Genomic DNA, 22,850 nt, shown 5'->3' on the forward strand with positions numbered 1-22,850 from the left:
AGAGATCGCTGTGGGTATAAGGGTACTCCCCATACATTGCCCAGTTTTCATGGGTGTCGCCATGGAAAAACTGACAAAAAATCTGAAAATTTTATGGCCTCGGGGTTTTGATGCAGATTGGTGGAGAATCGATCTAGAAATCGTTTAAGGTATTCCGCTCAAGGATCGGACGAAAACTGGCAAAGATATGGACATCGCACTGGCCCATAGGGGTACTCCCCATACACTCCCCAGTTTTCATAGGAGTCTCCATGGAAAAATTGACAAAAAATCTGAAAATATTTTTGCCTTGGGGTTTTGATGCAGATTGGTGGAGAATCGATCTAGAAATCGTTTAAGGTATTCCGCTTAAGGATCGGACAAAAACTGGCAAAGATATGGACATCGCTGTGGGTCATAGGGGTACTCCCCATACATTGCCCAGTTTTCATGGGTGTCGCCATGGAAAAACTGACAAAAAATCTGAAAATTTTATGGCCTCGGGGTTTTGATGCAGATTGGTGGAGAATCGATCTAGAAATCGTTTAAGGTATTCCGCTCAAGGATCGGACGAAAACTGGCAAAGATATGGACATCGCACTGGCCCATAGGGGTACTCCCCATACACTCCCCAGTTTTCATAGGAGTCTCCATGGAAAAATTGACAAAAAATCTGAAAATATTTTTGCCTTGGGGTTTTGACGCAGATTGGTGGAGAATCGATCTAGAAATCGTTTAAGGTATTCCGCTTAAGGATTGGACAAAAACTGGAAAAGTTATGGACATCGCTGTGAGCCATAGGGATACTCCCCATACATTGCCCAGTTTTCATGGGAGTCTCCATGGAAAAAGTAACAAAAAATCTGAAAATATTTTTGCCTTGGGGTTTTGATGCAGATTGGTGGAGAATCGATCTAGAAATCGTTTAAGGTATTCCGCTTAAGGATCGGACAAAAACTGGCAAAGATATGGACATCGCTGTGGGCCATAGGGGTACTCCCCATACATTGCCCAGTTTTCATGGGAGTCTCGATGGAAAAAGTAACAAAAAATCCGAAAATTTCATAAGAAAGATAAAATGTTTAACCTGAAAAGTATACGTTCGTCGGCTTCGTCGACGAACCGTTTTTATGTTTAAGCCTAAAAATGATTAAAGACATTTGTCATGCGTTCTGTGCAGAACCAGTTTGGTATTATAATCATGCCATTGTTGTTCGATTTCATTTTAATTAAGGGCTCAATGGTGTCAAGATAATTTAAAATAATATGTGAAAAACCAGAAATGTGATTCTTTGTATTGAACATTAGAAAATTATTCATGATCTTATCTCATAAATATTTCTTCAGGGTAAAGACTGGTTTTCGATGAGCACAAACCACTTGATCACTTGCTCCGATCGATCTAGCGAGGATAGTCTTCCAAAAAACACTCACCTTCGCTATGTCCTCCTGGGAGTCGAGCAGAGGCTTCGGCTGACCGCGGGACGTGACCACCGGATTCGGCGGCACACGCAGCTCCGGGGGCGGCGGGATGTGCTGAACCTGGGCCTGGATCACCTGCGGCGGAGATCTGTGGTACTGCGGGGCCACAGTGGGCGCCTTCGATGCACCGGCGCCAGGGCTGCTGAAGGCTGAGCCGAAGCGGACTCGACTGGGGACGTGCTGCGTCTGGGTCTGGGCCTGGCTGCGGGACGGAACACGCTCCGCAGAGGAGGAAGTGTCCACCAGCTCGCAGCCCACGTTACGGGGCCAGTCGCAGGTTTGCAGCTCGTGCGAGTACATCAGTCCGCCGGTGCAGCTCTCCAGCAGGGCTCCGCCGAAGACGCACACGTAGTACTGGGTGCAGTCCGTGGGATGGGGGTAGTAGCCGAACTCCTCGGGGCAGTCGAAGCTAAGGCCATTGGAGCTGGAGGATTTCACGTTGGTGCCGAAGCCGCGGGAGCTGGTGACACGGGAGGATCGCTTTCCCTGGGCCTCTGTGTATCCTGAAAGAGAGAATTGAAAAGGGTTAACTATTTGAAGCCATCTGGAGGTATTTAGGATTTATAAACTTGAACTTGGACTGTTTCGGGTTAAACTTAAACGTAAACATGTTTGCCCTTTGCAAGTTGCACCTGTCTGGCGGTTGTGGTTGCAACATCTTGATTGGATGCTGCACAGAGCTTGTGGATGGGGGCACAAGGTGCAGCAGCTGTCACGGTTTTGTTTGCTCTTTTAATAGATTTCCCTCACACAAAGAAGCGAGCAGTCGAGCCGCAGACTTTTTGCCAATTGTTATTACTCCGCTTGACCTTCTCGAGCTTCTCAGGCTAAATGCCACCGGCCATAAAACTGGCTGGCTTCATAAAAGTGGCCGTAAACGCTCCGTAACGAAAAATATTAATAGCTTAACGGCCTACAGAGATGGCGGAAAGATCTTACCTAAAGGGACAGAAGGATCTTGATTCTTGATCCAAATTATTAAGCTTTTGAGTACTGTTATGTCATTTAAGACGATGTGTTCCTTTTTTGGCACTTAAAGTTTAATAATCGTTTGGAGTTTATTCCCCTCGAGTGGGTTATTTGTGCCGCACGGGTCCGGAATGTTAATTGAGCAACGGCCCACGGAAAGGAGAAAGAACGGCCCATGTGTGGTGGTTGCATAAGACCCAAAGTTTATGGCCATAATATACCTCGCCAGCATCCAAAAGAGCCAAAGCACCGAGTTTTCGCTGAATCAGCCATCAAGTGGCGACAATTTGCGGATAAAAAAGTTTTTAATTATAAAAACGTGCCGTTATAAGCCCGGTTTATGCTTCGGAAAGGTAACTGCACCCAAATAAGAGCTGACCTCAAAGCAGAACGAGCTCGGCTCCAACCAATATAGTATAGTGTGGTCGGGGAAGTCGGCAGCGAGCCCAAATTCGAGGCAACAAAGCCCCACTAAACACAAATACCAAAAACTGATTACTCCGAACAATTGGGGCTCAATTTGAATTCAATTGAAATCAATTCTTTGCAATCAAAGTTATTGCAGCTAAATGCTGCGCAAACAACGCCAAGTACGGCGGTTCCAAGGCGACTCCGTACTCCGTACTCTGTACTCCGGATGGCGGATTGCAATAATTCGTTGCTGGCTGCCTATCTGTTTTATTACATGACGATACCCAATAAATTAACTAGTCCCAGCCCCCGGTCGAGTGCAGCGTTTAAGTTGCATAAGAGCTGGGTTGGGCCGAGCATTCATATTTGGTGGGCTGGAACTCGCTTTAGAATGCTTTCGGGTCTCGGTTTTGGCGTCTGAGTCTATGACCCTTGAAAGGAGAATTTTAAATATTTATGAAATAAATATAATAACAGATTCCCTTCTCTAGAGTATGTTCTCCCGATGACATCCCTTGCAATAATAGGCCGTTATGTGGCACTTTTGACCCGACTCGTGCTATTCGTGGGGCACGTTGCCTGAGCCTCTCTGATGAGCCCGCTGGTTCCATTCACTTTTGCAATAAAGCAGCCAAAATCTGCTAGCTTTTGTGATTGGGCGTAGATGAATCGCTAATTCAAGGTACACGTCGCCCCACTGTGCTCCAGTATTTGCCGACAACAGTGGGGGAGAAAGGAGTCGACTGAAGTAATCATAGGACTGAATTCCTAAGACTTTCACGTAGTTGAGCAGAAACAGTGTCAAGGCTCCGGGAGGGCGTCCCTCCCCCGGCCAGCCCCCTGCCCCTCGCACTTGGCATGCAGTGCAGCCGGCACGCTCCACAAATTGTGTAATTAACGCGCAAAAACGTCGCAGACTTTCCGAGCCTCCAGAGCTACATTGACCGACTGAGACTGAGACTGAGACTGCGACTGATATACGACGTGCTGCTGGCTGGCAACGCAAGCAAATCACGTGCCAGCGGCAATTGGCCATGCCGGAGTGGCCGGGCCTGCCATCCGTACGGATGACATTTGTATTAGCCACTGGCCGGACGGCCCCCGCACTCGGCTGTTTGCATTTGCAGCCTTTGTTGTTGGCCATTGTGCTGGAGTTGTGTTGGCCGCTTGTTATTGCGTTTGTGTCGCCGCCGCGGGAGCTATGCAATCGTACTTTCTGCTCCACTAAGTTACAAGCGGAGCTAAAAAGCCACAGCTAGGAGGGTACACTGGAGCACTGTGTGAATACAAGCCAGCTTTTCTTACTCGAAACCTATTAAAAGCACTCGGAATCACTTTTTGCAGTGCAAAGCCAAGCTGGGGCTCGACTGCAGTTATGCAATCCGTAGTAATTCGACCATAAGCCTGATTGGTTTTCTTTGGCGCTTTTTGGTTGTTTGGATTGGCTTTTTTCGCAGTTAGCCCCACTTGTTGGGGCTCATGTTGAAGGAAAAGAATGTCATTCTGCCGCGCTCTCAGGCCTCCGAGGAGCACCACTCAATGGAGCACTTCCATGGCCCAAAGAAGCTGCAGAGCCAGCCCCCCAAGAGATGTAAATTCGGAAGCGTGCCGAGAGCTTTACGACCTCTTGGCTTCCCAGCCGTTGGCCTTTCCACCGACGATGTGCCCAAAGTGCACTCGACCAACAACTTCTCGGCCATAAAACGTGGCTTGATGAGCAACTTGACTTTCATGCCAGTCGGAAGCGACCATAAAACACGGCACTCGGATAAACGAGCATCGTGTTTGGACAACTCGCCGAAGATCAGCGTGGGGCATTTTATTATCAATTTATTGAATGGCTATCGAGTGGTGCTGGGCATTTAAAGTCAATAAAAGTGTCGTATCGCTAAGCGCTGAATATTTATAAGTGACCCTTCACGGCTGGGATGTCCGAGCTGTGATTTCTAGCGGTGACTCGCCAAGAGATTAGGCCGTGTGTCACCAGAGTGGTGGCATTGATTAACCGCTTCCGATCGCAAGGCGCTAATTTATGCAAAGCGGCTCTGCTCTAACGTCTTGAGCCTTAAAACTAACTCTTAACGACGTGTTGATGAGGCGTTCCCGGGCCTCGGACCGAGCTACTCCGGCGATGCGTCAGCCCGACCTGGCCAGCCCAGGCGGCATTTCAACACTGCCTCCGACTTATTTGAGGCCATAAAATTGGCAACCGCCAATAGCATGGCCAAATTTAGACAAATGGCGCGAAACATTGCACTAATTGCCACCTCGTTTGGCAGCCGCATGGATCTGATTTATGTCCACCGTAATGAGCCACTTTACCACATCGGGTTTCTGCACAAAAGCGGCCAAAAAGAATAGGGTCTCTCGGCCAGTTTCGACACCATGGCACTCGCTCGCTTGCCCCTTCTTGGGGGCCCTTTGGCTTTAATTAAGTGGTCGGAAAGCAAATTTCTTTTGGCATGTTCAGTGGATGGCTCAATTTCGATTTCGCGTGCCTCGCGATTGAACTTTTAATTAAGCGCGACTGACCGCGGCAAGTTTGTTGCCTCAGTCTTTCGATTCGCTGGGTGCGGTCCGCAATTAAACGCACGCCAGCCCGCTAGACGGAAATATAAATCACGGCCCGGCTCACGGCTCTGGGGCGCACTTTCGTTTGTTTTCGTTTTCAATCGACTGCCCAAATCAATGAAAGGGAGGGGGCGTGGCGCCAAGCCTCGAAGGGGCGGCAAAGACAGCCGCCCCAATTGTTGCATTCGTTCGTTAAGTTTTCTTTTTATTACGAAACCCGGCTCAGCTGACCACGACTGCGAGTCCAGCCAGGTTCCCTGCTGATTCCATTCACAATTTCACACGCGAAGGAAACTAACTAGCAGGAGCATCGGTTGTGGTTTCAGTTTCTTTTTAAAGGAAAAGTCTGCGACCCCAGCTGCACTTTCCGGCGACGAGCTGTGGGATGGGGAAATAGCCCCGCCGTCCAGTCTTCCGCCGGCACGTGCTCCAACTGTTAAAGCAGTGCGTTTCTAAACTGTTGCTACCAGCGGGTCGTAAATTTTTACTCCAACAAGCCACAAACAATTAGCCACGAGTTGGGTCGAGCAGAAAAGAGATTGAGCCGTCTCGGGGTATTACGAAATGCCGTGTGTGACTGTCGCTTTAGAAAGTAAAACAAGACAGTATTCTTTGGGAGGTAATAAATGCAAATATACAATTTCGATTAGGAAACTTTAACTCCCATAAGGTTTAAGTTTGTATATATTCAGGGGGCATTATAAGTTGTGTTAAAGACACATCGCCTACATTAAAAAGTTAGAGCCTATAATCTCGATCAATAAATATAATAGGTCCCCGATTAATGCTACTGAAGGACCTACTGGACCTCAAAAGGTTATCAAAGCGACTTACAACACAATTTGTCTTCTGAGGAAGCTGATGAGCTGCTGCGATGAGCCTGGAGGCAGCCTATCCATCAGAAAGCGATGAAAGCATCACTTAGCAAGCGGAGAAGACAACATCTGGCCGTGTCATCAAAATGAACCAATTTTCCATTTCGATTTCAGCGTTCGGCGGCATGACAGATTTAGGGGACTTGGACTTGGTCCCGGCTTGGCAGTCGCATTCGGAGATGGCATACAAAGTAAAAATGAAATAATCGCCATGAGCAGCGATGGCGTAGTGAACCATTTCGAGTGTACCACAAAACAGGAAATATGCAGCACTTACTCAGGCTCTGGCTCTGGCTCTTGCCTCATTGCTTTCCTTTCGTCGTGGCTGGGGCCCACATTCAAAGACTAAGTAGAGCTGCGGCCTAAAGCGCTTTTCGGCTATTATGCAACGTGCCTATCGACTGGCTTAGTGGACTTGCTGGCTTTGTGTTGCCAACAATCGACCGCTTTTCCTTTCGACTGTTTTTGGGGGAGAATGCTCCAATTGCAGCTCGTACTTTCTTTGCCCACTTGCGAGCCGCTAGGCCGAGGGGTTTTTGGGTTTTTGTGTGCCCCATTCGACTTTGGTTTATCACCTCCTAATGATCTCTGGCTCGCCAAAGTCGATTATTCGGTCGGCTCCAGCCATCGGCCCGGCTCTACGTGATCCTGTGAACCAATTCGAAAGTGGTGCGCCCCAGAATGTGCTGGTGGAGTGGGCCATATGGTCGTCCAAGCCACCTGTCCTCGCCAAGTTGGCTTGCGAGGCACGCAGCGCCAAACCACTCTCGTTATGACTGGCAATATGACACTTGTGGCACACGATTTTATCCACTGGGCAGCTTTTCAAAATGTTAATTGGCAGCCAACTTTCAAATTCGGTCGAAGTATGGCAGTCGTTTCTGGTCCGGGTCTGGAATGCCCTCAATCCTTGGGCTTTTGCAGTTTTCTGGCTGTTCTAGGGACTCCAAGACCCTCCCTCCCAATGACATTCCTTGCCGTCAGCCATAAACCACATTTGCATTTGGGTGGCCCAAAAGTGAATGCTGCCGCTGCCCAGCAGTGGCGACAAAAAGCACAGAAACACAGCCGGGAAAGTGGGTCAAACCGAGAATGTTGCATAACCGCCAGCCAGCAGACAGACAGACAGACAGACAGCCTGCTCGTGTGCTGGTATCTCAGATCTTTTTGCTAGTGGCAGCAACTAGACCAGACTAACTAGTCTAAAGCGAAACCACGGCGACAACGTTGTGGTGGCGCAAGGCCCGCTCCAGCCACGCCCACTTCAAAATCGATCACTTTCGCTTGCAACTGGCAATAGTCGTTCGATTTATGCGCTGTACTGGTCGTGTGTCGCATTTGCAATGAGACCACAGTACTGGGAATGGGAATGGGAATAGGAATCGGACTTGGGCTAGGAATGGGAATGGAAGCCGCCCGAGTGTGACGCGTGATTTGCTCCACAAATGAGAGACTGATTTCGATGTTGCAAGTGGCTGGGAGGGCGATCTGCTGCGATTGCTTTGTCTTTAGCTGTTTACTACATGAAGTCCCTCAGAGCTACAGATCAATGGATCATGGATCATGTTCATGTGACCAGAATTGCAACACTGCTTAGGACACGACTTCGGACGAAAACCCCCGCCGAATAATCAAGCGTGTATCCATCGGAACACCAGGTTGCTGCTTGCCTTGACCGCGGCGGAGACCAGCCCGCCGACTAGACCGAAGACTGAAGACGGGCCCGCCTCCTCTGGTGCCTTCTTGTGCCTGCGAAGGTCACGGCCTATCCCTCATCCACGAAGAAAACAAGCGAAAACAAAACGGTGGGCGGTGGTTAGTGGTCGGCGGTAACAAATTGCAAAGGCAACAAACCATAAATTTCACGAAACATCATCAAAATCGAAGGAAGCACTTACAGCGTGTGGATAGCCGATAGCCGAGAGCCAAAATTTACATACAGTTAGTTGTTTCTGCATCAGTGGATCGCGGCTCATCGCGGGGCTTGCCGCACAGTTTACCGTTCGACTGGTGGTGGAGCTGCTTTTGACACAGACTCCCGCGGGTCAAGGTACCCGAATCTATTAGACACGCCAGTCGCTACGAAAACTGCTGATCCAAGTACTGAGCCAAGACCCATCGCGAGGAAGTTTCTTTGGAAGATTAGTCGAAACTGTCTTTGGTACTGGGGTTCTTCTGCCACACAGGTGTGCGGAAGTGCGTCGCATCGCCATAAGAAACCCTGACAGCAAAGGTTGGATTGCCCAGATGATCGAGTACAGTCTAGTGGTTGCGACAAATTTGAGGCTGACACACTCGGCGCGGCAGTCATAAGAGCTTAGTGGCAATAGCCATTTTCCTTTCACTTTTCATTTAAATGAATTTGATAAGCACCGGAGCAGGGGCAGGCTCAGCGGCAACTGCGGCAAGCGAGGCTGCAACTGCAACAATGACCAGTCCAACGAGCATGCAACAAGACACAAGTTGATAGTGCCGGAAATCTGTTCACATTTGCGGGGCTACTGCTTTACATTCCCGTACTTGTTGCGGCACTAGACGTGTGCCCGAAAATCTTAGTACTTGCAACACTAGCTGGAAGTGGCAAGGCAGCTCGCCGGACTATTATTTCTTTAACGTCTAACAGAGCAATAATTGAAACTTTAAAGCTGAATAGTAACCTTAGAAAAGCATCAAACTGTCATTAAAGATTTAAGACTTTGCAGCTTAAGTGGTTCTTTTTGGAAATATAATACTATATTTTTATGGCCATCTATTTGTTTCTAAACTCAGCCATACAACACAAACTGTAAACATTGTTTTCCAATAAACTGCAGGCATAATGGGGCTCACTGCTGCGTAATAAAATGATCTCTTAAACAATACAGATTGGTGTCCAAACTGCGAGAGTTGTTTTATTGAAATTTGCCATGGGTATCGTTAATGTTTTACGATCAATTATTTTAGCCAACTCGGCGGTAACTCCTTTCGAATTTTCCACACAATGCTCGCGGAGAATGGAGGCACGAGCGAGTGCCACAATTATCTCCCCAACGGAGGGTTGGGGGGCATTGTCTGGGGTCTGAGGTCTGAGGTCTGGGGTCTGCGAATGTGTTATCATCCGGCGCCTTCCGAGAGCTTCTTAACTCGATCGTTCAACTTTCGAACCTGGGCCTCGATTTCCGCTCATTGTTCGGCTACCAATTGAAGCTTCCGCTTTTCACGATTTGGCGAATTGCCCGAAATAATTAGCCAATATGCATTTCTCGCCAACGGCACGAGGACGACGCCCCTGCACTTCCAATTGTGAGTCGGCAGTCGCAGTTTTGTGGTTTTGACATGCCACTCGCAGAGTGCCATTCGGAGGCAGTTTTTATGGCCTGTCATGCAGCCGTTGACTTGATAGTTTTGGCACCCGATCGCTCTTTCCATTCCGGCCACTGGAGGCCTGCATTGGGCCGAGTGAGTGGCCATTAGGCCGCCGCTTGATTAATGCCTCCCGATGAGGCTGGGCTGGACGTCTTTACTTTTTAAACGGGACCGTCGGTGATGAATGGTGCGTTCACCTCGCGGTCTGGGCTGCTGACATAATCCAGATCTCGAGTATGCCCGTCTTTCACCGACCATTTCCACTTCCCCTGCCGGCCCCACCGACCCACTTTCTCAGGCATCCCATGTGCCACCTCCACCTCCACTTCGCGTGAGATCGATTTCGAAGCCATCGGGAAAGGTACTCGGCACGATTACGTATGCGTAATTTGTGAATAAAGAAAATAATCATGTCGGCATGGACTCGAAATTGAAATCTTCCGCATTGGGAAGAAATTGCGTTCAATTGTCGCAGTCGCAGTCGCAATAAATAATAAACTGCGGCGCGGGCGCTCATCTGCTGGGAAGCACAGCTCCACGGAGATGAAAAGTTGGCCAATAGTTGTGAATACTATATCTTTGCCCGATCGATACGCGCTATTTTCTCTCACTACACCGATTCGCCGGCTCGACTTTGGAACTGCCAGATGAATTGTGGAAATTGGGCTATCGAAGGCACATGAGTGAGCTGCTGCGACCCACTGGGAGACTCGGTCGTGACTGCTGCCGCGGAGCACTTGACGGTCGGGACGGGTGCGTGGGTAAGCCTAGCAACGCCGGCTTGGCCAGCGGAGAGCATTCAAACGCGGAGTTTGGCAAAAGCTTGCAGCACTTTCGCATTACAATATAAATGCAGTCGGGACACAAATCGATGGCTGCGTGGCGATGGTGCCTCTGACGTAAGCGAAAAGTATCATAACGCGGCAGGGGCCAGCCGCTTGCCACTCGCTGCTACACCTACTGCACGATATTAAAACGCAGTTTGTAATTAACATTCCCCAGAGCGGCAGTCGATGTTGCAGTTGCCCTGCCAGAGTGTGTGCAATCGGCGGGATGCATTTGAATTTTGAATTTTCGCACGGCAGCCAGGGAGCCAGGCCAGGTCTAGGGCGTATGAGGCAAAAAGACTACAGACCGCTCGCATTGTTCGACTTGGAGGCTTTCCCATGAGAGCCAAGTTAGCAAGTCGCCTTCACTTTCCGGCTGTAGCCTCATGTGTGGGGAGCCTCCACTTGATGGAGTCAAAACCTTTTCAACATTTTGTGATTTTGATTTTAATAAGGCTGGTACTCTGTCTGAAAATGTAAACCCCCCACTTGAGACTAAAGTGAAAGCTTGGTAGTTCTGTCAATGGACGGGAAATGCATTATTAGGCCACATCGATAAAGATTCTACTCAAGAGATTGTTGGACTTGGAAGCCAGTCCCCTCCTCCTCGCCAAATGCCAAAAGTAAAGCAAAGGCCACCTAGTAATGCCTCCGGCTGGGGGCTGAATCAAAAAACAAACGAATCCACCCAGCCCAGTCTAGTCCAACCTAGTCCGACCCAATCCAACCCAGTCCAACCCAGTCTAACCCAGTCCAGCCCAGCCCAAGCCACTAACTGCAACCCAAGGCTCCGCCAGACGAAAAGCAATCGCTACAAACGTTTTGTAAAGCGCCAATTATATTTTATCCACGTGTGGGCAGCCAAATTACTTACAAAGTCACTCACGGATTGGATTTGGGCCTGGGATCACGAAAGACTACCACTCTCGACTAAAGCCATGTACTTGCGCTGTTTCTCGTACAAGTACTGATTGATTTTGGCCCGCAGTGGTCACAGGCAATTTTGGTTTTCGGTTCTGTTTCATTCACTGTGACATTTATGCGGAATTAAATATGGAGCAACAGCCCACACCGCCTCGCCGTGGAAAATGTAATTGTGGGCGCCTGCTAACGACATTAACTGGGCCCAGACCAGACCGAACACAAAAGGCAGCTCAGTACTCGTAATCTCGTGACTTGGCATTAGAATCCGCGCTCGAAAAGTGAGCGGGCTGGCTCCGGTTGGGTCCATGGCACATTTCTGGTTTTGGGTGTGCCCGAAAAGCTGGCGAAACGGTACGGGCTGTATGCAAAGTACGGGCTGACTTGTGCTGTAATCCGACTGACTTGCATGTTTCTGATACAGTATCTTAATAGTCCCTGTCCCAGTTCCCTAACACCTCAAGTCCTGTCCGGCACAAGACCGACTCTGCATTCTAGACTCATAAATGACATTTTAATTGCGACTGGCAGAGTGTAATGATTGAGATACTTTTTGTGGCTGCTGCTTTCAGAATTCCGCTCCAAAGCCGAAACCAATTCAGGGTCACTCAACGCCCCAGCTCGGTCCATAAAAGGCGGCTGTTGCGCAATGAAATGGAATATGCAGCTAAGAAGCCATTGCCATTGTGGTTTTTAAGTCGGGCTGCGTCGGCGGCGGATCTGAGATCCGAGCTGAGCTGAACAAAGCGCTTATTGGACAACCCAAAGAATTATAACGACAATGGCGAAAACAATTATAGCAGGCCAATAAAAGCAAATGGGGCTGAATCTAACTGGCCTTATGTTGTCGTATATCTCTACCTTGCCTCTGGGTTTGTCGGGCTGCCCTCGACTTTTATGATTGGATTGTGTCTTTAACAAATTGGAGTCTCACACCGGGTTTAATTCAAAGCTTCATTGTATGACAATCAGCTTACAATTAATTAATTCAACCCGAGAGCGTTTTTCAGATATATTCATATTTTCAACTAATATTTGCTTTTTGAGTTATAAACATTCAGATTCATATTCATATCTCATAAAGGTCGTTGAAACCTGATTATGTTTTCTCAAAACTAACTGTATGTAAGTGTTGGGGCCCATTCTTGGCTCTTTCCAATGCCAAGATAATATCTCTACGCCCCGAACGAACCAGTTCTTAATGGTACTCCCTCCAGAATAATGTGTTAGTTGCCCAGAATGCGCACAAAGTAATATTTCATGAGGCAGTCAAAAGTGATTGCAATCGGCCATGAGTCATGCTAGTTCCCACTAAGGCGCCAAAAACTGGAGCCAAGCCCAGCGGTTAAACGAAACCGAAAGGTTGCCGTGTGCTGCCTATTGCGGAAAGTGGATTTCGATAATTATTTCATTTACGGCCGGTCCTGTGCTCCCCAAGAATTTTGAAAGCCAGCGACGCCCACGGGGTCTGGCTTGGCAGCGCAGCAGCCTGGCATTGTGTAACTGAAAGCCGCCGCCTTTGGGCCATTTCAATTCCATTTTGGCCAACTAATTTGTTGAATTAAGTGTGGCGGCCTGCGATGCCCGATTGGCTCTAGTCGGTCAGTCTTAGTCTCGGTTTTTGTTGCCGGTTCCCAGGCCCGGTCCCTAGCTCGAGGGAGTGTCTGCGGAATCCATTAGATCGGCTGCTGGCTTATAAATAATGTGAACCAATTAAAACCAGGTCCCCGCAATGTCGTTTGCTCACAAGCCCAGTCAGCAGTCAGCCAGCTGCAGTGGCTAGAAGTTTCCCCACGAAAAACAAAAGACTTAAGCAACGAACTCGCTATGTTTCAGCGCACGCACCCCTAGGTCCGCGTCAAACTAATAACATGCGGTGCGGGTTGGCACAGCAGATCGTGATTGCAGAGTTCTAATTTCCGAGCATGTATTCTTTACGGGTTTTCTAGATTGTTTTCGGCCGTATCGTTTCGTTTGTGTCTCTGCCTGAGACTTTAGTCGCTTTGTGCGGCGAATCGATGCCAAGGTTGGGCCTGCAATTCAAATGCTGAATATGGTAATGTGGAGAGCACTTGGCAGGGCAGCTTCAGCCGCTGCTGTTTCTGCTCATTCTGCTGGGTGTGAACTGCTTCCAAGTCGTAATTAAATGTCTTGCACCAACTCGAGCTCGATCTCGAGCTTCTTCTTGGGACCAAAAGGTAATCAGACCAAAAAGCAGCGCCGTCAACCTGCCAAACATGGACATCTGATGCAAAGTCGCGATGACTTAAGCGGCGGGCCTGGAATAGTTGCAAGTCAGATAGTCAGCCAAATGGCCGGGCCAGCGGCTCCGGGTGACCTTCACCTTTTCCTCATCACCTCTGCTGCCTAAGAGCCAAGAGAGCAAACATGAAAACGAAAACAGACGCGGATCATTTACATGAAACCAAATACCAAAGTGATGCTTGTTTTGGCAGACGTCCGAACACGAGGGGACCCCGCTCGGGGGGAATCCCCTGCTAATAATGATTATATTTTCCAGCCACTTTCGGCCAGCTATTTCCCCGTCTTTGGCCACAACGGGTAGTGTCGGCCTGTAAAACCTGGTCCGCTCTGTCGTTGAACTTGAACCGATGGGGCACGTTCGGCGGGAAATGCAACTAGTGGCGGGGCTAGTCAGGAAAGCGTCGGAAAACAGGCGAATATTGAAAAGCGAAAACGCCGGAGCTGCGAGGCTGTCTTTTGTGATCTTAATTGCACAGTTTCTTGGGGATATCCGAAAAAGCTTTTAGCGGAATGGCTCTTCCCTGGGGGATCTGCACAGAAGAGGATCATCCAGGGCAGTGGGGTGTAATTTATGTGCTCCGATGGGCCCTGCATTCCTCACTGGCGAATTGGTGGAACAGCTCCGGACGCCGCTCCGAAGACATTAACCTAATAAATAGCCTTTGCGGGGCTGCGTGTGTGGAGCCGCGTTAGGTCTGCGTGTGCGATCGCTGCTCTCGAGATACGACAAAGCTTCATTAACAGCTTTTAATCAAGATGTCTAATTGGCAACTCAAACACTGCGAAGGCAGCGATTATTAAGCAGAAGGCAAGCCAGACCGCAGCCAATCAAAGCGAATAAAATGTTGGAGCGAAAACGATGTGCAGGCAGCTCAGAAACTAATGATTTTTGGCCCGACGATCTATCATACCACTTGCACTAAGCACTGGCTCTAAGTAACAAAGCAAATTGATTGCAAGACGCCTTATACGCGCCGAGTCGTGTGAAAAGCCAAAGTCAAGGACGGGCAGGCAGAAGTGGGCTACATTTGGGCTGTGAACTTGGAGGCCCAGACCTGTGTGGAGCTCTTCTCGTGACCGAGACGTCAAGTATTCGTATTTAGTAGTGGATCACGCATCTTGGAGCGCTTAGCGCTTAACGCTTAACGGATCGCGATCGTTTACTTCCCTGTGTACCTACCTGTCTATGTTGGGAATTTTGGCTCGTCGTTGGTTTGGGGTTTTGCTGGCTCATTTCGCCGAATCTTTTAATATTGCGGTGACTAATCGGCCCGGGCATAAGCGGATATCATTTGTTCGCTTGGATTACTATCCGGTTTGCTTGATTGGAGACCGAAGACTTTAGATAAAATATGCGTATTAGTGTTGTTTCTGTTTCCCCTTCTGCCAATACTGCCTTGTAAGACGAATTTTCTATAGGAACTCAAGGCTAGCTCAAGCCATCCGTCTTTCAAAACCCCAGCTCGAATCAGCCCGCCGGCTACGGACAAATTCTTTCTGTTTGCCCAACGAAAATGGATTTCCTACGCCACGGACTGCCTTCTGAATTGAAATATATAGCCTACATCGGCTTATGCATGTCAGTGTCATAAGATATCAAGTATAGGCAGCGTGTTCGCGTCACTTATCGGTGTCACATCTATGAATTATGCGGCGCGAGGCTCTCGCGCGAGGTGCCCTCCAGGACCTGGAGGCGGGAGCTGCGTACTCGGCAGAATTATGGCTGGCATGCAATCAGGCAAAAGGCATCTCGTAAAGTACAAGAAGGCGGGCTCTGGCATTGCGAAATCCTTTGCCAAAGAGTTGTGTTTGCCGAGGTAAGTGAGGTACATTGTTAGCGAGTCCTACGCGATGTCTTCGGAGACTTATGCGACGCCCTCGGGCAGGGTCACAATTAATTTATGGCGTTTCGCGTTCTGAGTGAACAATTGGAATATTTATTCGACTGGGTCTTGGACAGATAGGGATTCAAATAGTTTCACATTGACATCGTAATGTTTTTGACAGTGGCATGGTCTGGAATATCTTGTTGGGCCTTTTTTTAGAGACTTTGAGCCAAAGGAGATATTGTTAATTTCGCAGAGGACGACTGAGAAATAAAACCATCAAATCATCACGCCCAGCCCGTCATAGACGACATTGAACTGGTTGCTCGCGCTTTGTAGTGTTTAGTAATAAAATCGTAAAACACGACCGTTTCCCACGCCGGACCACACCCTGCTCCGGAGCGGTGCAGCTGCTCATGGGTGACGGCGGCGAGGCGGCGTGACCATGCAAATTACCCAATGGCCGCCTAAATGTCAGCTCTCTGCGGCACAATTGGAGCTTGCCCCCACTGAGGTAGCAGAGGTTGCAGCTCCACAATTAGTATGTTGGCTCATAAGTACGGCGTATAATCAAAGCCGAACCTTCGGGGAAACCAGTTGGGGAAACAAACATCGAAGATCCGTTAATTGAGACTCAACCGTCGCCCAGCATTGTGATAAATAATGAACAAGTTGATAAATAAATAAAATGCAAAGACCACAGTCGTCGAGCTTCTAAACCGGCATGTTATTTATAATAGCTTGGCAAATAAAAACACCTAATATCGGTTCGATGACTCGATCGGGTAGTCTCGAGACGACTCCTTCCCGATCGGACCGCAGCTTTTTGCCACTTTTTCGAGCTTTGCAGTCAATAGCCTGGACTAGCCGCCGCCACTGGGATGATTCAATAACGCACTCGCGGAGCCAAGAAGCACACCCGTTTGGAGAAATGTCATTAAACCGAGGTGGAACCTGTTGGGCGGCCTGGGTGACATTGAAAACATCGAAACCGATATCGGGATGCCATGAAAGCGTCGGAGAAATTGGCTTAAACGGTGGCAGTAACAGGAATAGCGATACTTGGCGAAACTGCATCCACGTCGCCAGGCTGTTGAAAGCGAGTTGTTTGCTCGCACTTGTCTTTCAGGGGGCCTGGACGGATTCAAATGCACTCCACGCACTTGCAACGGCTTGCAACATTAGATCTTGGCCAATGATTAATGGAGCAGAGCAGCGGGCAGCGTGCAGCTCTGGATGTCGAAAGCCGCGTAATCGGCCCAGCTGTCCTGTACCAACAACCCATTACTTTTGACACCGGAGCACTTAATGAAGCTCCTAACGACGCAGATGAGTGCGCCGCTTACGCAACCACTAATCGATAAGCTCTCGCACATTCACGCTGTCCGCCTGTCCGTCCGGCTGTCCGGCTGTCCGCACTGGCCACATATTGTCACTGTGGGCCGTCATCGTTCATTTAAGCAGGCTCACTAATACCCGACGCACCGCAGCCAGGTGAAAGTGAAAGGTGAGCGGTGCGAGGCTGCAAGATGTTTGAGAAATTAACGTCTGCGGAGGAGAGCGACCAGGAAGGCCAGCTGCGGCTAGCCGCATTCCTGCCCTCTGGAACCTTGAGCCTTGACTGCAAGCTGCACTCTCGGCCCCAAGGTCGTTGTATCAGGCATCTGCCAAATCCAGTTTATTCAGTTACCTGCCCACAAAGGAGACAACAAAGCAGCCGGAGGGCAAGCTGTGGCGAGGGGACTCTGATCTTACTTTCATTCTGGCTCCGGCCGCCGAAGTTCCATTAATAAGACTCTTCCAACATAGCAATTTATGGCCCATGCATCGTGTTTTTTTTCCCCAAATTATGAGTCCCACTTCCAGTTACGAAACGATGAAATTATTACGAGCTGGCCTTTCTAAACGGCTTAAAAGCCCCACAACCTTGAGCTCCTTTAACCCCAAGAAGAACAAGCTCCGTTCCGAGCCTCCAAGATCCGTCAGTCTCCAATGACAACATATCCATGGTATAATGCGGCGTACGAGTGGAATCCGAGGAATATATTAGTTTGTTTGAAAACATATAGCCCAAGCCAGCCACATCAATCACGAATACGTGTTTTCGAGACCGAATCCATGTCACCACAGCCGCATTATGCATTTTACAGACACTCTGAGATCGTGGCTGAACAAGCAGGTGAACCAGTCAGACACACCGGCGTCTGTCCGCGGCAGACGATCCATTGCTTTGACACCTTTTCGCCTCCCGAGTCGCTGATTCGACGAATTCAATTATGAATTCAGACTCGGGGGAGGGCAAAAAACCCAGCACATTGTCAGATACCTTCAAATTAGGAGATGATGGCCGTTGGCAAATGTCAGCTGGTTGTAGGCTAGTTCAGTTTACATCACACTGGCACTGGCACCCGAGCCTTTGTTGGGTAATCGGAGCTCTCTTGCCGCACAGTATGTGGAGCAGAAAGACCGCATAGAATGTCCGGTGATGATCCACAGCCTGTCTAATCAATTACTTTGAGACGCAGGTGCCGCTCCGCTGAATGCAACCTGCCGTAAATGTGAAATACGCATAAAATAATCATAAAATGAAAAGTCTTTACGCAATCCACACACACTCGGCTTAGCATTGTTGCGGTGAAAGATGGAGAGCTATCCGGCCGTGGCAGGGGCAGGGGCACTGGCTGGAGCTCTAGCTGGAGCTGGAGCTAGAGCTAGAGCTGAGGCAGGTGTGAGAGTGTTAAGTGGAGCAGCGGCCGAGAAATTCCACTACCATGCGGTCGGGTATGAGAGGGGGCTCTATTCACATCGGTTATGGATGTTGTCGGGCTGAGGCAATGGCTTAATAGATTGCTCATTGCGCAGCGAAAATAATTTGCAGCCACAATAATCTGGTAACATGTGCATTTCAAGGTGAGTAGCACCATTAAGTGCTAGCTCGGCGCTTTGCAGGGCGATCGTTAAACACGGGGGAACCTGAGCTGTTTGCTCTTTGGTGGTCCGTCAGTCTATTGGAGCCCACTGACAGCATATTTCAGCTCCCAGTTTAACGCAAATTAACTGGAGCCTTTCGAAACCGAGGGATTACCGCGGCGGTGTGCAAATTACTTGAGCTTGCCTCAGCCAGAGTACTGCTGCCTGCAAAAGCGAAAGTGCACCACGGTGGTGGCAACTGCATGCAAAGCAGACCTGGTTGCTGCCAAAGTTGCAACATGCCGAAGCTCGAACACGCTCGTGTAAAGCGTTCAGATTACCTCGCAGCCCCAGCCGGGTAATTTAATGACGATCTTCCGCGTGCGCCGACACTTTCGCACGGCAAGCATTGACACCGCCTGCGGTAATACCAGCAATCGCCGGAGCCCGAGGGCGGAGGAGTCTCAGGGGAGACTGGGGCCCAGATGGGGCGAAGAGGAAGGCGTGGTCGGCCTGTGGGTAATGGCTGAATTGGCAATGACACTTATGATTCCAAATACGGTGGAGATCGGGGCGTAGGCATTGTTTATTGAAATTGGGACTCGAGAATGGGACATCATAAGTGGGCTAGAACAGAAGCCTTCTATTCCTGATCTATAGACCACTTCATACTGGCTAGGGCCTAGCTTATTATAGCACTTTCTTAGCGGCCTAAGGGCGTTACCCCACCTCCATTTCCCCTGTTAGAGGCCCTTCCATCAACAACAACAGGCCAAGTCTTAATGTTTTCACATTTTCGCCGTAAAGTTTCCAGCCATAACACATGAAAACATGCATTTTGCGGTGAAACACCACAATGGTCTACCCAGCCTGGCGTGGTGGCGACCTTTCTTCAGCTTTTAAATTAGAGAAATGACATCCAAATTTTGTTATAGTTCAACGAAATGGAAAGTATTGTCGCTGTTACCTTTCCAGCAGTCCGTCAGCCGTCTGTTTTTGATGGCTTTCTTTTGCATTTTATTTATTTTATAATGCTTTGTTGTACACGCATTTGTTTCTGTTTTATTGTGTCATCAGTGGCACTGACAAGGCCCGTGTCTGTCCGTTTATTTCACTTTCTTGCCGTATCACGACTCCGGTGATAAGTTTCTGGGGCAATTGCCTCTCCGCATACCCAGCCACTTGATCCGTAGTTCATTTAATTCACACGCTCCGGCTCTGGTCAGGGGGGGAGCCGTGACGACAACTATTTCATTGGGATGTTACGTCTCGTTGGGGAAACAATCAATTAGGAGGTCTCTCGCTTTCACAGTGGAAATGTAAATATTACCGTGGACGGTGGACCCGATCTGTCATTAAAGCGTCGAAAGGTAATAGTACGAGTGATAGAGCTAATCGCTTCAGATAAAGCAATTAACACACGAGTTATTAGCGAATTATTCAGCCACCTGAAAAGCAGACCTGAAAGTGAAAGCGAATTAGGCAACAGTCCAGACTTGGAACTGGCCAAGTTCATGTACTAAATATTAAGTATGCGCACGGAGGGTCGTTACTTGTTGGCTTTTCTATTTAAGGGGGGTGGGTGGCTTTCCCTTTCACTTTCAATGGAATCCGGACAGACTGCCGGGGGTTCTGGGTAGTGCCAGTCAACCTGCCCAGGGCAGGCTGCCCTACTCCATCCCAACCGATATCAAGTTCGTAACTGATTACCCCCTATTTTTTGGCACTGGCTTGCTTATTTAAATATAGACAAACAATTAAGCAAACTGTTTGCGGATTATTAACAGTTATTATAACCGCAATTTGCTCGGTTACACCGACACACTCACTTGCCCGAAAAATTATTCAACCAATATTCGAGCCATTCAGCTCGACAGTCTGTTGTCTGTTGTCTGCAATTAATATCGGTGCCATAAGCTGCTTGGCTGCTAGCAGCTAGCTGCTGGCTGGGACTGGGGCTGCTGGCTGATTGGCATAACTTACATAACTCCATTACCATTACCATTACCCAGCAGTTCGAGCAGTCGAGTGGACAGCCAATCCGGGCCGACTGACCTGACATCGTTTGTTGTTACATTTGTTATATTGGCCATGCTTGTTACGCTTGTTATGCTCCAACTGCTCGATTATGTTATTGTTTCGCATCGTAAATAGAGCAGGTGATCGGATTCTCCACTGCCTCATAATTAGCCAGGCATACCCTCCTAATGCAGCCCATTCCTCCGATCAGGAATGTCTAAAAATACCCAAATCACAAAGACTAGCAGTGTCTCGTGCCAGTTATTTGTGGCCAGACTTCTTCCAAGATTATAAAAATTGACATCAGATTTTTTGTTAGCGCGACTTGTCAGCCAGAAACAAGTTTGGCTTCTCAATTCTTGTGCGGAACAAGCTATTTCCATAACAAAGTACCGAATAAGTTTGAAGCCGAGGCTCATCTGCCAGCCGGAATGGCCATTATTTGGGATACAGAGAAACCCAAGCCTCTTTGGAGTCTGTTCTCCCCGACTCTTACTTTCGAGCGAAAGGCCCAGAGTGAGGTAATAGAGCCACTTTTCACTTTTAAGGCTTTTTCCAGCTGATCTGTGAGCAGGCCTGTGAGCAAATACCAGGCTAAGATATAAATTTTTAAGCAATTAGACATTAGACGAGGCAGAGTTCGTTGACTTGGCCATTTCCAGGTGGCTGGGATGCTAGCGGGAAATACATAGTTTCCATTTGGAGTGCTTTTTCCTCCTCCTCCTGGGAGGTCCCCCTCTTTAGAGGCAGAACCCTTCCTGCCTTCCCAGATGAATCAGCTCTTTTTGACCCTTTCCCAGAGTTCTCCCCAATGACTTAGACAACGACTTAGACTCAAACTCACCTGCTTTGAATAGCAACAGACATAATCCCAGCAGCCACAGAATGCTTAGCCGACCTGTTGAGTGCCCCATGTTGCAGGTATTGCGCGTCGTCGTAACTGTAACTGTAAATTTTCTTGATGTGGTTGGTGCAGTTGCGTTTTTTGAGGTTGGTTCACAGAATTTAAAATACCACCGGATCGGGGGCAGCACTGCCTCCGTCAGTGCCAGTAGATCCGCCACCAGTAGAGCGCCGTGGCAACAACAGTTGCCGCTGAGAAAAGCTCCGCAGTTGCCCGGTGCGGTGCATACAATTGCTAAATAACTAAGAAGGCTGTGTCGCAATCTTTCAATTTAGATTTTTTCTTTTTGTTTTTGGTTCGAGCGAGCCTTGTGTTACAATTTTCTTGGCTGTGGGCTTGCAGTTTGTTTGGACGTGTTTGTATTGTTGCAAGTTGATGCCGTTGCCGTAGCCGTTGCAGTTGCAGTCGCAGCTCAGTCTTGCCCCTATTATTTGAGCTTTCGTTTGTGGCTTTTAGTTCACACACACGTTCACGTTCACAGATTACAACACTTTTGTTTTTATCTTGGACTTTTCGGTTTTTTGATTTGCTTTTTTCAGTTTTTCAGTTTCTCAGTTTTTAGTTTTTTTAGCCTGAACTGCAATGACCGCTGGCTGTTGCCAAGGAAAGGTAAAGATGCGAGAGTATCTCGCAGATAAACGGCTGATTTAGATTTCCCACTCGGCATTCGCGGGCACTACCATTTCGGAAAACTGTGTCTGGGCGGCGGGCGAAGAAATTGCAAAGCAAAATAAAACAAACTGCGGGCTGTTTTGTTTTCTTTTCTTTTATTTTGTTTGTTGTTTGTAGTATATTTAGCGAAAACTTTCTTTTCGACGCAAAGCGAGTCGGCCGACACACACGAACGAACCACAAAATGCAGTTGAGCCTGCTTTCTATGCACGTTTTCTTGGCCGAGTGCAATATTCGCAGCTGAATTTTGATCTGAATTTGAATTTCGAGCCAAATTTTGAATGAATCGGAAATCGGATATGGTCGGGGCCGTTCTCGCGGAGGTCTAATCCGGCTGGGGTTCGACTTTGAAAACTCCGAAATGTTACCCTCGGAGCGGAGGCGCCTCGTCGTCGTCTTACCGTGCGCTTGAGCGTGCCACACGTCCTATTCGAATCAACTGCACAACGCGACTGTGCCGAGCAAGTGTCTCGAGGCACTCGGCAAGCCAGCAATCTGGCCAAGTTGGGCTTCAGCCAAGCTGCTGTTAACCTGGCTCTGTTAACTCGGCTCGCAGAGACTCTTGGCCGAGCTCTTAAGCTTTTGAAAGTAAGAGTGTGGCTTGTGCCATTGCTGGCGGAGCTCCATTCCGCAGATCGTTCTGAACACCCAGTGGCTTGTCTAATTATCTTGCACCGCTTGCTGCGCTCTCTGGCTGAATTCGAGCACCTGGCTGGAATAGTGGCGGCCCACGGTGGCCAGACACCCATAGCAAACCAGATACCGGGGCTCAACAAGGCGATTTCTTGGTTGATTTCTTGAGTTCCACCAGAAACCTGCACCACACACAAAGAAAAGTCTAATTAATCCGAACTAGAGTGATTGAAGTTCTAAC

The 22,850-nt window shown here is 48.7% G+C and overlaps 1 protein-coding gene across 11 annotated transcripts in view; it reads right to left on the reverse strand.

The window, feature by feature from the left end:
- Positions 1 to 22,469, reverse strand: part of Cda5 (Chitin deacetylase-like 5) — a 35,606-nt gene extending 13,137 nt beyond the window's left edge. For 6 of the 11 annotated variants that reach the window (XM_070276906.1, XM_070276908.1, XM_070276905.1 and 3 more), the window contains exons 1-2: positions 21,245 to 22,437; positions 1,414 to 1,964 (exon numbers count right to left, since the gene is read on the reverse strand). In XM_070276906.1, the coding sequence (XP_070133007.1) occupies positions 1,414 to 1,964; positions 21,245 to 21,314 (621 nt within the window). In that variant the 5' untranslated portion in view covers positions 21,315 to 22,437. Of the gene's footprint in view, positions 1 to 1,413; positions 1,965 to 21,244 lie in introns of all 11 variants that reach the window. The other 5 variants (XM_070276903.1, XM_070276904.1, XM_017250056.3 and 2 more) reach the window with 3 other exon arrangements.
- Between the last annotated feature and the right edge of the window lie 381 nt (positions 22,470 to 22,850).

This window comes from Drosophila bipectinata, chromosome 2L (genome assembly GCF_030179905.1).
Source record: "Drosophila bipectinata strain 14024-0381.07 chromosome 2L, DbipHiC1v2, whole genome shotgun sequence".
Taxonomy (NCBI): Eukaryota; Metazoa; Arthropoda; class Insecta; order Diptera; family Drosophilidae; genus Drosophila; species Drosophila bipectinata.